Consider the following 15,946-nt stretch of genomic DNA (forward strand, 5'->3'; position numbering starts at 1 on the left):
AAAAAACTCCACTGTCTTGGCCTCAGAGACTCTGCTCTCTCCTGGTTCTCCTCCTACCTATCGCAGCGCTCCTTCAGCGTTACCTATAACGCTGCCTCCTCCTCTTCACTCCCTCTTTCTGTAGGGGTCCCTCAAGGTTCTGTCCTTGGACCCCTTCTCTTCTCCATCTACACCTCCTCCCTTGGTCACTTGATAAACTCCCATGGCTTTAAGTACCATCTCTATGCTGATGACACACAAATCTATCTTTCTACCCCTCACCTCACCTCTTCAGTCTCCTCTCGCATTACTAACGTACTGACATATCGGCATGGATGTCACTCCACTTCCTCAAACTCAATCTTTCCAAAACTGAGCTCTTAGTATTCCCCCCAGCCCATGCCCCCTCCCCTGTCTTCTCCATCAAGATCAATAACACAATCATCAGTCCCTCTCCTCATGCCAGGGTACTAGGTGTAATCCTAGACTCCCATCTGTCCTTTCAGTCAAAAATCCATTCACTGTCCAAATCTTGTAGACTTCACCTCTGCAACATCGCCAAGATACGCCCGTTCCTAACCTTGGAAACCACTAAGCAACTTATTCACTCCCTTGTTATATCTCGCCTTAACTATTGTAACTCCCTCCTCATTGGCCTACCTAATCGCAGGCTATCCCCTCTTCAGTCTATCATGAATGCTGCTGCCAGACTCATCCACCTTACTAACCGTTCTGTATCTGCCAATCCCTCCACTGGCTTCCCATTGCCCAACAGATAAAATTCAAACATTAACAATAACGTATAAAGCCATTTATAACTCTGCCCCAAATTACCCGAGGGCCCAGGGTCAGTAGGGGGCCCCATGAGATGCCCCTAGTACCTTTCATAATCTTTTTTGGGTGTGGTTTGAGTGTGGGTGAGGACAAAGGGCCTCATGATCCCCTATTGCCCGGGGGCCCCATAAGTTCTCAGTCTGCCCCTGCTCCTAACCCTCTTGTATTGAACTGTATTGTTGCTGTACTGTCTCCCGTTATATTGTAAAGCGCTGAGCAAACTGTTGGCGCTATATAAATCCTGTATAATAATACCATCAGGGAGGCATGTGATTGGGCCCAAATTTATTCCTCAGCAGGACAATGACCACAAACAAACAGCCAATGTAATTAAGAACTATCTTCAGCATAAAGAATAGGGAGTTTTGGAAGTGATGGTTTGGCTCCCACAGAGCCCTGATCTCCTCATCATTGAGTCTGTCTGGGATTACATGTAGAGACAGAAGGATTTGAGGCAGCCTACATCCACAGAAAATGTGTGGTTAGTTCTCCAAGATAAGTTTGGAACAACCTTCCTGCCAAGTTCCTTCAAAAACTGTATGCAAGTGTACCTAGAAGAAATGATGCTCTTTTGAAGACAAAAGGTGAGCGTACCAAATATTGATTTGATTTGGATTTCTCTTCTGGTTATTTAATTTCTATTTTGTTAATTGATAAAAAAAATTAACAATTAAAACTTCTATTTCTGAAAGCATTATCGCTTCTGCAATGCCCTATAGCAGAAATACTGCTACAGGGCAGCACGGGTGCACAAACTCACGTGTACAGTGAGGAACAGAAGTATTTGAACACCCTGCGATTTTGCAAGTTCTCCCACTTAGAAATCATGAAGGGGTCTGAAATTCACATTGTAGGTGCATTCCCACTCTGAGAGACAGAATTAAAAAAAAAATTCAGGAAATCACATTGTATGATTTTTAAAGAATTTATTTGTCTTGCACTGCTGAACATAAGTATTTGAACACCTAAGAAACAGCAAGAATTCTGGCTCTCAAAGACCTGTTACTGTGCCTTTTAAAAAGTCCACCTCTACTCCACTCATTAATCTAACTTAGTAGCACCTGTCTGAGCTCTTTAAAGACACCTGTCCACCCCACAGTTAATCAGACGCCAACTACTACCATGGGCAAGTCCAGAGAGCTGTCAAAAGACACCAGAGACAAAATTGTGGACCTCCACAAGGCTGGAAAGGGCTACAGGGCAATTGTCAAGCAGCTTGGTGAAAATAGATCAACTGTTGGAGCAATTGTTAGAAAATGGAAGAGGCTAAAGACGACTGTCAGTCTCCCTCGGACTGGGGCTCCATGCAAGATCTCACCTCGTGGGGTATCACTGATGATAAGAAAGGTGAGGAAGCAGCCCAGAACTACAAGGGAGGAGCTGGTCAATGACATGAAGAGAGCTGGGACCACAGTTTTAAAGGTCACTGTCGGTAGAACACTACGCCGTCATGGTTTCAAATCATGCATTGCATGGAAGGTTCCCCTGCTCAAGTCATCACATGTCCAGGCCCGTCTGAAGTTTGCCAATGACCATCTGGATGATCCAGAGGAGGCATGGGAGAAAGTCATGTGGTCAGATGAGACCAAAGTAGAACTTTTTGGTCTAAACTTCACTCGTCGTGTTTGGAGGAAAAAGTAGGATGAGTTGCATCCCTAGAACACCATCCCTACTGTGAAGCATGGGGGTGGTAACATCATGCTTTGGGGGTGCTTTTCTGCGAAGGGGACAGGACGATTGCACTGTATTAAGGAGAGGATAAATGGGGCCATTTATTGTGAGATTTTGAGCAACAACCTCCTTCCCTCAGTCAGAGCATTGAAGATGGGTCGTGGCTGGGTCTTTCAACATGACAGCGACCCGAAGGACACAGCCAGGATAACCAAGGAGTGGCTCCGTAAGAAGCATATCAAGGTTCTGGAGTGGCCTAGCCAGTCTCCAGACCTAAATCCAATAGAACATCTTTGGAGGGAGCTGAAACTCTGTGTTGCTCAGCGACAGCCCCGAAACCTGACAGATCTAGAGGAGATCTGTGTGGAGTAGTGGGCCAAAGTCCCTGTTGCAGTGTGTGCAAACCTGGTCAAGAACTACAGGAAACGTTTGACCTCTGTAATTGCAAACAAAGGCTTCTGTACCAAATATTAACACTGATTTTCTCAGGTGTTCAAATACTTAAGTTCAGCAGTGCAAGACATTAAATTCTTTAAAAATCATACAATGTGATTTCCTGAATTCTTTTTTTTATATTTAAATTCTGTCTCTCAGAGTGGGAATGCACCTACAATGTGAATTTCAGACCCCTCCATGATTTCTAAGTGGGAGAACTTGCAAAATCGCAGGGTGTTCAAATACTTCTGTTCCTCACTGTATATATATGTGATTTTGCAGTTCCGGGTAAGGGGAACGCGTGCCCTACTCGCGCTGCCATTTGCGTACTCCACAGTCAATCACCGGGTTCCGGCCGTTGATTCCCTGTTGACACCCGGCATCTCTGAGGATATCCGACGGGGGAGAGATCTGTCGGTAAAAAATACAGATCTCTCCCGTCATCTCCTGCACACTGCTTTGTGTGGCTCTGCATAGCAGAGCCACACAAAGTAGTGTGCTTACAGTGAAACACACAGCACACACAGTAAAACAGCACACATTTAACACTTTGATTGCCCCACATGTTAACCTCTTCCTGCCCAATGTCATTAGTAGTGTCAGTGCTTTTTATTAGCACTGATCACTGTATTGGTGTCACTAGGGATGTCAGTGACACCAAGTCAGTTTCTCCCAATGTCAGAATGCCCTCTGCAGTCCTGCTATAAGTCGATGATCGCTGCTATTACTAGTAAAAAAAAAAAAAAATCCCGGTATATATACCGCCATTTGTAAACGCTATAACTTTCACGTAAACCAATTAATTTTTACATGTATTGGGATTTTTTTTTTTTTTTTAGCAAAGACATGTCACAGAATACATTTTGGATTAAATTTATGACGAAATTTGATTTTTTTTAAAAAATTTTACTGGACATGTTTAATAACAAAAAGTCAATAAAGTCAAAAGTTTAATAACAAATAAATTATGATGTAAAAAGTTAATCTATCATAAAGTCTATATAAACCGTAACAATAAACTTCTCCTATTTGTGCCTTTTTGAGCTGTTAAAAAGAACATTGATATTGTTTTGTTATATCTGTTCGATAGGTAATCAAAAATACTGTTGATCCAGCCGAATCCTGATAACTTCCTGTTCTGTCTTCCTTGGCTGACTGTTACCAGTTAGCATTGTACCCCACTCTTTCTGTGGATTACAGAATATCTCCCTTTCCCCATATCATGGGGAAGAAGAGGGGTGTTTTGTAGTCCTAAAACACTTATGTTTTGGGTTGACAGTGCTACTGGTCAACAGGTACATTATGACAACTGAGCAAACTAGAATAGAAAAGGTTACTGGCAGGATCATCAAAAGACAATAAAGGGAAAAAAGACTTGCATAGATTTAATAGTAATCATAGTGGTAGTCACATCTCCAAGCAAATCACAAAATACATCTGTTTACTGTTCTAACTGTATATGGATTTCTACCATTGACCATTTTTGTGATACATTCACTTCTGCAAGTTTAACATTACTGCTTCCTAGGTGTGTTCAGTGGACAGAAATAATGATGCTGATTCACTGTCCACTGAGAGGCCTGGAGGTGGAGATGTGACACAGAAAACTAAATTGCTGAAAAACCTATGTTTTCTCTGGACTACTCTAGAACAGAAGCTAACACTTTACATATTTTTAGCACTGTATTTCAGTGTATATTACTTTTTTTTTTTTTTGAAGAGGCTGTCTTCTCCTTTTAAATATGTCAGTTTCCTGACAACCTTTAGTTTAAGTACTCAAAGATGCTCACCTGGAACCAGCATGCAAATACAGTAAAAAGAGCGTGAAGTAAGTACTGTCAGCTTTTGTACTTGCTTTGAAACTGTATCTTGGAACTTACTTTGGATTAGTATGATATCCCAGGAACTGGTATATGCAAGGGAAAACAGGAATGACAGCATTTATACTTGGTTTCTACAGGGTTCCTGTCATATTTCATATATGTGATATCACAGACTAGAAGGCTCAGTTGATGGTTTTTCTATTGTCATGCAAATTCATCTGTTCTGTGATCACCAGGTGCCACCCCAGCTGCTGAAACGCTCCCGCCGAGGCAGAAGACGAGGCCAAAAGTAAGTTAAATGTTAGCAATATTTAAGATAAACGCTCATAAAGGAAAGTGATGGTGTATTTTCAGCAAATACCCTCTTTTTTTTTTTCCTTAAATTTAAATTAAAAAATACAAATACAAAAAAACACATTTTTGTATTTATGGAGAATGACATTTTAAACATTACAACTATATATAAAATATACATATTTTAGATTTTTTTATCACTACATATGGGATTGTGGTTAGCATCCATGCTGGTCATCTTCTGAGATTGATGGGCCACCTTGAGAAATAGATGAAATGAAGCACAATCTTTGCTCTTAACTACTAGTCAAGGCTGTATATGTTAAGAGCAAAAATTACTGATCCATGTCTGCACACATACAGTTTTGTTCAAAATAATAGCAGTCCAACATCACTAACCAAATCAATCACTGTTTTTGGTATAAATTATATTTCTGCATGACAAATAATTTACTAGTAAGTGTAGTGGAGTAATAGGAAACCATCAGACCCAACAGTCATGATATGCATGCTGCTGATTCTGTGTCATTGAATTATTCATTGAAAGGGGCATGTTCAAAATAATAGCAGTGTGGAGTTCAATTACTGAGGTCATTCAGTCTGTGAAAAAACAGGTTTCAAAGAGGTAGCCTTATTTTAAGGACGAAGGCAGCAAATGTACATGCTGGGTATAGTGCATTACTCTCTGAAAATCTGATTAAAATGGGTTGTTCCAAACATTGTTCAGAAGAACAGTGTACTTCGATTAAAACGTTGATTGGAGAGGGGAAAACATAAAGAAGTGCAGAAAATGATAGGCTGCTCAGCTAAATGACCTCCTATGCTTTAAAATAGCAACCAAAACCAGAAAGACGTGAAAGAAAATGGAAAACTACCATTCAAATGGATGGAAGAAGAGCCAAAATGGCAAAGACTCAGCCATTGATCAGCTCCAGAGTGATCAAAGAAGGTCTAAAGTTACCTGTGAGCACTGTAACAATTAGTAGATGCCTATGTGAATCCAAGCTAATGGCAAGAAGCCCCCGCAAAGTCCCATTGTTGAAAAAAACCACATGTGCTGAAGAGTTTACAATTTGCCAAAGAACATTACAAATATATATAAAATATACATATTTTAGATTTTTTTATCACCACATATGGGATTGTGGCCTAAAGAGAAATGGTACAACATTTGTGAACTGATAAAAGCAAGATTGATCTTTTTGGGTCTAGAGGCTGCAGTTTGTCAGACGACCCCCAAACACTGAATTCAAGCCACAGTACACTGTGAAGACAGTGAAGCATGGTGGTGCAAGCATCATGATATGGACAAATTTCTCATACTATGGTGTTGGGCCTATTTATCGCATACCAGGGATCATGGATTAGTTTGGTGTAAGGCAATATAATCTTGTAAAGTATATCAATGTATTCAAAGAGGAAATGCCCTTAACCACTTGCCTGACACTGTACTAATGGCACTAAACAGGAAGGGGTTAACATGACGGGCAATCAAAGGGTTAACTGTGTGCTGTTTTACTAAGTGCTGTGTCCATGTGCTTCAATATAAGAACACTGCTTTGCATGGCTGTTCTGTGCACAGTCATCCAAAGCAGTGTGCAAGAGCTGACAGGGAGAACTGTTTTGTTTATAAACAGTTCTCCTCCCTGTCAGAGATGCTCGGCAGTCACTGGGCGGTGGCGAGTAATCACTGGCCGGGACCTGGTGATAGACAGCCGCGGCCGCGAATGGCGGTGTGGGTAATGGGGGCATGCCCCCCCTACCCGGGAATGCAAAATCACGTATATATACTGCCCTGTATCAGTTTTTCTGCTATAGGGCGGTTGGGAAGCAGTTAAAATGGGTGTTTGAACAAGACAACAATCCCAAACACACCAGTAAGATTATCGTTCTGGAGTGGCCAGCCCAATCCTCAGACCTTAATCCAATAGAAAACTTGTGAGGTGACATCAAAAATGCTGTTTCTGAGGTAAAACCAAGAAATGCAAAGGAACTGTGGAATGTAGCGCAATCGTGTTAGGCTGCAATACCTATTCACAGGTGCCAGAAGTTGGTCGACTCCATGCAACAGATGTGAAGCAGTTTTTAGAGACCGTGGTTATAGAACTAAATCTTAGGTCAGTGATTCATAGGAAAGGTCAACTCCATGCAACACAGATGTGAAACAGTTCTCAGAAACAGTGATTATACAATTAAATCTTAGTTCAGTGATTCATAGGAACACTAAATATTCAAGCATTTTTCAGTTTGTACAGTAAATGTTTGAGTTTGTAAAGAAAAATGCAGACATTTTTCTTCATGTTTTGATTTGGAATAGACTGTGTGAGTGTTCCCAAACCATTTGCGTGTATGGAAATAATAGCTATTATCAGGATTTTTAGCTTTACTCACTTTTTTAAACACACTGCTATTATATTGAACACAGCTGTATGTAGATCATACATTTAAACAGACTGATATAGCTAATTGATCTAATTATTCAGTCTATCCCTGTGTCCTATACTGCATGCAGAGAAAGCTTTTTGAAAACATTATACAATGATTACTTTATTTGCATTCATCTTCAAACATTTATAGCGAAACTCCAGCTTCTTTGGGTAGTGTGTGGAAGAATTTGACTTCTGTCCAATTTTTATTGCAGTTTGTGTTTTTGTTCAGTAGAGTTTCCTAATAGAGACGCATCAATAAAAAAAAAATTGCCCAGACCTTTCTCAGTCTCTCAAAAAAAAAATATCCTGATTATACAGTGCAGACACAGGCTTTTTAATATCATTATGACTGGGTTATATGCAGCTAATTTCAGTTGGACAGTGGTAAAAAAGGCTGAAGGGACATCTGCTTGTATAACCCCTCCCAATCCCAGCTAGCCTCAGTTTTTTGCTAGTTTTAGATGATTGACCTCTTCTCTACTGAGAGCGAAGCTTGCCTTCTTACATTGAGGGTTTTTTCTCTTTCACACTCTGTATGATTTTTTTCAAAGATGATCTCTTCCAAGAAAATTCTTCCATCACTCACCTGCACCGTAGCCACTTGTTTTTTGTTTTTTTTTTGTAACTTTCGGATTGGTAGATACCTCACCAGAGCCTTGGGGGGAACCAGACCCCGCCTGTTGGAAGATGCAGGACCAGCTTGTAATGTTTTACTTTGTTCTGGATCTTGCTATGGGTGCTCCCCTTGCATGTAGTGCAGCATGTGGAATGTGCTCTACAGGTCCAGAGCTGTTATTCTTGCTACTGAATTTGGTGAATACAGAGCAGAAGCCCTTTAAACATTCTCCGTGAGTGCCCATTTTATTCACCTTTTGTGTTGCTCTGAGATGGCTGTCTGCCCTCATGTTTGCACAGTCAGGCATGGCTAGGGCTAATTTATTTGGTGCCTGCTTTCCCTGTCCTGCTAGAGGGCACCTAATGGTGCCATATCATAGCATTTTGCTCTCTCTTCTGTGATAATGTAAAGCACCTGCGCAGCCTGAAGTGCATTCTACGTATTTGCTGCCTTACATAGAAGAAGGCTGCTTCATGTGCACACCCTGCCTCTTCCTTTTTGTATTCAGGACACCGACCAAGCAACATCTCCTGGTTTTCATCACTGCGGGCACACAAATTGCAGTTTATTCTTGCAGATTTTGTGTTACAGTGGCTTACAGATGCTTGCATTTCACCCCTCCCTTGCTGTCGAAGTCACGAGAGGGGGCATTTAGTCACACACAGTGGACCATGAGCAGGAAAATTAGGAGTCAGAAGGTTATAGGCCCTCCTTAATGCTATCTTTGCCCTGGCATGTGCAGCTTCTAAGGCAGAGGGTCATTGCCCCTGTATCACCAGGAGAACGCTTTCAGGGGTTCTACTCTAACCTCTTTATGGTTCCAACACTGAATAGAGGCATTTAGCCCATTCTGGATCTGAAGACTTCAAACTTACAAGTTTAGAAGTTTTGTCTAGAAAATGCCTGATTAGCCATTGTTGCCCTCTGGGGATTTTCTGGCCTCAATAAACATCCCATATGATTGTCTGGACATTCCCATATATCTGCTTGATAATTACGATCTGCTTTTTGCAGGGGTGATCAGTATTACCAGTTTGTTGCTCTTCCTTTTGTCCTCTGCAAAACTCCCAGGTCTTCACCAAGGTGCTTGCCATGGTTTTGGCTCTGCTTTGTTCTCAGGAGATCCAGGTTGGTGGGGTACATGGACAATCTCCTTTTAAAGAATCGGTGCTCTCTTTCACTCTCAGCCAACATCCACTGGATGGCACAGGTTCTGCAGAACTTTAATTTGATCCTCATCCTACAGAAGCTGCCGCTGGAACCATCTCTCAGATTGCTGTACCTGGGTCTGAAAGCTGGACATGAATTTCCTCAGAACCTTTCTGCCTTGAGACAAACTTCTGTCTTTTAATTCTCATGCCAGGACCCTGATTAAGCCCTCGTTTTGTGCTTTCATGAGGGTGTAATGGTAGTTTTCTTTGAGGTAGTGCAAGTTGCCCAGTTTCACTCCAGACTGTTCCAACTCTACGTTCTTGCAGCATGGAACAAACTGACTCAGTCCTTGAACTGCACAATATATCTGAACCTCAAGGCTAGACTCTCTCTAGCGTGGTGGACTTTCAGTCTGGCAATAGAATTCTGTAAGCACAGTTGTGGATGTTTGTCGGCCTGGGGAGCAGTCCTGAACATCTTCTTGGTGCCACAGACTTGGTTGTCAGAGGAGGTTTGCCTTCCAATTCACATTCTAGAGCTTGGGGAGATTGTTATCCATTCAAAGCTTGACTCCTCTATTTGTGAAGGCACCCAACAAGAATACAGTTTGAGACTGTCATGGCCTATATCAGCCATTAAGGAGGCACCAGAAATTGCACCGCTCTAAAGGAAGCAGAGTTGATTCTTCTTGGACACAACGTCACATTCTGGCTCTGTCCACTTTCCGTATCCCAGTTGTGGAAAATTGTCAGTTTGACTTTCCCAGCCATCAGCTTCTGAATCAAATGAAATGGGCTTTCCATCCGGAGGCCTTTCAAGCCCTTTGTCAAAAGCAGGGAATGCCAGATGTGGACCTCCTGACATCTGGGTTCAGTTGCAAAGTGCACAGATTTGTTGCCTGGTCCAGGGACCTCTGGCCCTTCACAGTGGATGCTTTGGTGATTGACTACCATTCCACCAGGAAGGCCTGCTTTGCTTGATGGGAGTCCAGCAACTTTCATTCTAGAAAGTAATCTATGGGACCCCCTTGGGATCTCAGTCTAATTCCCCTGCCTCTTCAGAAGTCGCTCTTTGAACCTATCAGTAATATTCCCTAGACTAACTAACTGTAAGGTGGCTTACTTGTGCCTATCACCTCTGATTGTCCCTGTGTTAATAGCCTTATTCTGTAACAAGTCTTTCTTAGTGCTGCATTAAGGACAAGGATGTCTTGAAGCCTGAGGCCTCCTTTCTTTCAAAGGTGGTCTCTGCTTTCCACTTTAATCAGGTTATTGTCCTTCCTTCTGCATGTCCTGCAACAAAGCATCTCAAAATTTCCCTGCACTGCCTGAATGTAGTGTGTGCTGTGAGAGTTTACCTCTGGTAAACTGATTGCTTCTTCGTGCTTTCGTAAGGGTCTTACTACCTGTCTCTCCAGGTGGATTAGATAAGTTATCATCAAAGCCTATAGTTTGAAAAATAGGGTTTCTCATTTCCCTATTAAAGCACACTTTACCAGATCTGTTAGCGCTTCTTGAGCATTTCAGCATCAGGCATTTGTACCTTAGATTTTGCTAGGCTTTCCTCAGGCTTTTGGTTCGCACATTTGTTAAGTTCAACCAAGTATAAGATGCCTCAAGCTGCTCTCAGTGTATGTCCAGACTTCTTGACTTGTTTGTTATGTGAGCCTGTTGGCTTTGTTGCTTTTTTTCTCACCCTTCAGTTGGACATCTTTTGGAAGTCCCAGTCGTAGTTATTTAAAGATGCCTGTCCCCTGTACTGTAAGATCAGAAAAATTGTATTTTTGACTTACCAGTGAGATCTGTTTCCTGGAGTACAGTACAGGACACACAACCCTCCCCTCTGTTATTATGAGTTTCCTATTAATGGCTACAAAATTGAGGCTAGCTGGGAATGTGAATGGATTGTATACTGCAGCCTTTTTCTTGGCCAGTGTCCAATCATGTCATAGTAACTGCATATAACCCAGTCAAAATGATTTAAAGAAGCCTGTGTCCTGTACTGCACTTTTGTAAACAGATTTTACCAGTAAGACAAAATTCCTGTTATTCTTCTTACACATGTTCCCTCACGTAGACATATTACATAAAAATACAAATTTCTTCTTTATTGTTATGCGCACACTGTTAGACTAGGTTCACACTATTGCAGTTTTCCTGCGGCTGCACATGTGCGGGCACAGCAACACCATTTGAATGGTGATCCCTGCACCTTTTCCAAAATTGATGCTGCAGGGAAACCGCATCATGATATGTGGTTCTCCACATGGGAAAACACGCTATGTTTTCCAGCGAGTGCAAGGTGGGCGCTATTCAGAATTAATGCCATCCCTGCAAGTCTGCTAATAGCAGCACATTTTTTTAAGCAGGTGTGGGAAAGCAGGCAATTACACACAGTCCCATATCTGCTTTTACCTAAAATATTTATCTCTTTGTTTTCAGCTGCATGTTTAAGCAACTCCAGTGAACTTAAGGCCCCTTTCAGACGGGGCAGACCTGTCAGCGGATCCATTTGCTCAGCGTGAGATCTCTCCACTGTTCCTCGCTAAGAAAGTGGATGACAGGTCTGTGTCCACTCTGCTGCTGTAGAACAGACACAGCCCACTATTTTCTATGGGATGGTTGGATGGAAACAGACCGCCTGTCCATTTCCACCCGACTGTCATCCAATCCGCTGGACAGAATGGATCCCCATCTGTCTGTTTTTAGCGTACAGGATCAGATGCTGGTGGGTGTCAGCGGACCTGCTGCTCCAGGAAAAACTGACAGGCAGACCCGATCGGACCGTCAGTGTGAAAGAGGCCTTACAATTAAAATAAAAAAAAAAAAGTCTAGAGCACACAACTAAATGATATGTCATTTTATTAAAGTGGCAACAGTTTCTGCACTGACTATTGCACACCCTTCACATCAACTAATAGCAATTTCCCAGAAACAGGGAGGGTTTACTTGCAAATTAAAATGTATTATTGTAATTTACAGTTTGTTGTCCAAAATGTATGAATGCAGGAGGCTGAGGCAGGCTTTATTATTGATAAGGACAAATTGATGGAATATTTGTTTCCCAGCAACACATCAAACAGTATATTTTGCTTGGGCATGATGCCTGGAGCTCTCCTTTAAGGGCATTGACATCTATAAATTGTAGTGGTTCATGTATTGATACCTGTTATGATTATAGTTCACAGAGGATGAATTCTCGCCTAGAAGATGTCCCTGCAAAGTGGTCAAGTGTGGATCCCGCTAATGGATTAAATGTAAGTGTTTCTCCTAGTTTTCCATCAAAGAAGTCGGCAATTCGCAACTATCAGAGCCCAGTATGTCCTTTTTTTTTTTTACACTGGTTTCAAACTTTACCATACATATGTTTATAACAGCTCTATTAGGAATCCCATCTACCACGAGGTGTTGCATCATTATGTAATTTTGTGTAACAAACTATTAGAAATCAACAAAATGATAAAGAGCTGCGTGTTTCTGAAATGCACTGCAGTCATGGGTTGTGCTAGCAGTGCCATTAATTGTTAATAGCACCCCAAGCGCAGGTAGCAGACGCATATTTTTCCTGCACGTTTTGTCACGCAGCAAAATATGTGCTACAATTATGCCAAAACACGCACTGAAAAAACGTGCTACAATCTACAACCAAAAAGGCATTTGTCGCATGTAAGGCAGCCCATTCAATGCTTGAAAATTTTGAAAAGATGCATTATTCAAGTGTGAATGGGGCCTTAGGACAAAATGTTCCATTGTTTCTCTCATAGGTTTACTTGAATTTGCCAAGGCCAGATCCTGTAAGCATAGTAAAGCCATGATCGTGAGTTTCAGAAACAAGACAAAAGGCATTTTTCTTTTCAGGTCAGGGGATTTGAGACTGGCAAGCAAATAAACTGTAGGCCAGCTCAAGGTAACCCCTCCTACTGCCAGCATGAGTCAGTTTTTTGCGAGTGCCCTGGAAGGTTTCTTTTCTTCAGCTCTGCTTTTAAAGACTGACCTATTTTTGCTAGCATTTTCTTCAGTTATTTTTCAAGACTCTTCTCTACTTTGATGCTAGAACTTTTTCTCTTTGATTATAGCTCTCTGGTGAGGTCATCTCCAAGCTGGCCTTTGGAGTATTGTGTCTAGGCTGTGCTGGGCATTAGGGGGATAGCCTGGAAATAACCTTTGGTCACTGGGTTTAGCTTGGGGTGCTTTCCAGTTCTGTTCTGCTAAAAGATAACTTCTAAGGATTTTTCTAGATACAGCTTCTGGCAATGCCCTAGCACTTGCCCTCTTTCTGAAGACTCACTTAAAGAGCAGGCCAGTCATGCTGCGCACTAAGAGCTACTTCATTTGCATAGGTTGCTAAGCACCTTATTTCTTGCTCTCAGTGTTTTTTGATACAGAAGGGGTTATTGCTGTGGGTCATTGGATTGAGTGTCATCCCAATAAAGTATATTTACGTTTTTGGTTGTAACATAACAAAATGTGTAAAATTTCAAGGGGTAAGAATACTTTTTCAAGACACTGTATATCCAGGTCGCTATTACCACAGCTCCTCTGTATATTTAATTAATGTATTCTTTTGCTATTGAACTGTACTTTGTGTCACATTTTAACCAATTGCCATCCTGAGGATTTACCCCCCTTAATGACCAGGCCTCTTTTTGCTATTCGGCACTGCACTATTTCAACTGATAATTGCGCGGTCATGCAATGCTGTACCCAAATGAAATTTAGTCCTTTTTCACACAAATAGAGCTTTTTTTCTGTGGTATTTGATCACCTGTGCACTTTTTATTTTTGCGCTATAAACAAAAAAAGACCGACAGTTTTGAAAAAAAAACAATATTTTGGACTTTTTGCCATTAAACATGTCCAGTAAAAAAGTTTAAAAATCAAATTTCTGCATAAATGTAGGCCAAAATGTATTCTGCGACATGTCCTTGCTAAAAAAACAAATCTCAATACGTGTAAATTAATTGGTTTACATGAAAGTTATAATGGTTACAAATAGTGGTATAGATACTGGAATCTTTTTTTTATATATACTAATAATGGCGGCGATCAGCAACTTATTGCGGGACTGCTAGGGGGGAACTGACTTGGTGTCACTGACAACCCCAGTGACACCAATACAGTGATCAGTCCTAAAAAAAAAAGAAAAAAAGCACTGACTCTGTACTAATGGCACTGGGCAGAAATGGGTTAACATGAGGGACAATCAAAGGGTTAACTGTGTGATGACACTGGTCTGGATTGCTCTGCTCAGCCATCTAGAGCAGTGTGCCCAAACTGACAGGGAGGAGGGCTGTTGGTAAACAATGCAGCCCTCCTTCCTGTCGGTGACCCAGTGATAGACACGATCGGCGGCGCGAGTAGGGTGCGTGCTCGGCTCATGCACGTACCCCCTACCAGGAAATGCAGAATCACGTGATCCTGCGCACAGGGGCCTCCCTGTTGCAGTAAATGTACTGTGAGCGGTCCTTAAGCAGTTAATAAACATTTTACTGGCAAAAGAATTGGTAAATGGCAATAAAATAAATGTTTGCTTTTGGGGTTAATAACACTTTAAGGACTTCTGTGTCCCTCGGTGGAGGGGAAAGAAGATAGGAATTCTTTCTCTTCCAATAAGAGACACAGGAAGTCATACTGTGAAGTTATTTTGCTGCTTACAGGAGAATTGGACACTGGCAAATAAAAAAAAAAATCTGTAGGCCACCCTAGTTACCCTCTTGCTTCCAGCAGGCCTCTGTTTTTTTGCCAATGTGCTAGGAGGATGAACATTTTTCAGCTCTGCTAGAAAGTCAGACTTTACATTTTGCCAGCATTTCTTTCAGCAATTCTTCAGTTTTACTTCAGTCAAGATTCTCTCTCCATCACTGCTCGAGCTGAAATCTACATGGCAGCTATCCAGAGTGGCCTTTTCTCTGTCTAGCTTTAGAGCACTCTGGCTAGACCCCACTGAATTGGAAATTGTTAGGCTAGCCTGTAAGTGACCTTTCACTTCACGTAAGGAACCTTCAAGACCCCTGTTCAAATGAACCGTAGAGTACTTTCCAGGTCCAGAGCCATTGGCCTTGCCTCATGCTTGCCCTGTTTTGGAAGACTCCGTGTTTGTAGGCAACTAAGACAGTGCATCAGGAGCTACATCATCATATGAAATGCTGAGTCTTTCAGAATTCTCACTCTTCAACAGTTTCTACTGCAGAAGGGGTTAATGCAAAGGAACTGAGCACTAACTTCATTCACAGTGTGAGAAGTGTCTTACACACTGGGTGCTCTCCACTGGGAAGCATCTCCCTACTTGCTGCACATGCATTGCAAAGACCAACTTGAACTCTGCTTCCATTACCATTGCCTATCTACTGCGCCTTTCGTCACCTTCAGCTGTTTCAGTTTCTTCTGAGTGTCTGAGGTTTGCCTCATACCGAGAGCTTAGTTGCATAACCTCCACCCAGCCGCAGTCTTCTGCTATTGAATCAATTTTTTAAGAGACCGTTTCAGCTCTTAATGATGCCATAGGTACTACCTTGCATTAAAAGGATAAGCCTGTTCTCACTAGACTTGGGTCTTTCAGAGGTGCAAATACTTTCCCATTACATCGCTTTTCAAAATATTCTTCTATGGGAATTGAAAGCACTTTTTGGACACCCTGAGTATTTGTTCCCATCTGGGAAGGATTTTTCTAAACCGTGATCTACATCCAGAATGAATCTGCCAGTCACCTACTTT

General features: G+C 41.8%; 1 protein-coding gene across 1 annotated transcript in view; it reads left to right on the forward strand.

Moving 5' to 3' along the window:
* The window catches only part of MBD6 (methyl-CpG binding domain protein 6), a 114,251-nt gene that overhangs the window by 86,146 nt on the left and 12,159 nt on the right, over positions 1 to 15,946 (forward strand). The window contains exons 11-12 of the mRNA XM_089681328.1: positions 4,979 to 5,031; positions 12,414 to 12,489. Coding sequence (XP_089537454.1) covers positions 4,979 to 5,031; positions 12,414 to 12,489 — 129 coding nt within the window. The remainder of the gene's footprint in view (positions 1 to 4,978; positions 5,032 to 12,413; positions 12,490 to 15,946) is intronic.

Source organism: Staurois parvus, unplaced genomic scaffold (assembly GCF_062004578.1).
Source record: "Staurois parvus isolate SC_StPar_1 unplaced genomic scaffold, SC_StPar_1.0 ptg000017l, whole genome shotgun sequence".
Classification (NCBI taxonomy): Eukaryota; Metazoa; Chordata; class Amphibia; order Anura; family Ranidae; genus Staurois; species Staurois parvus.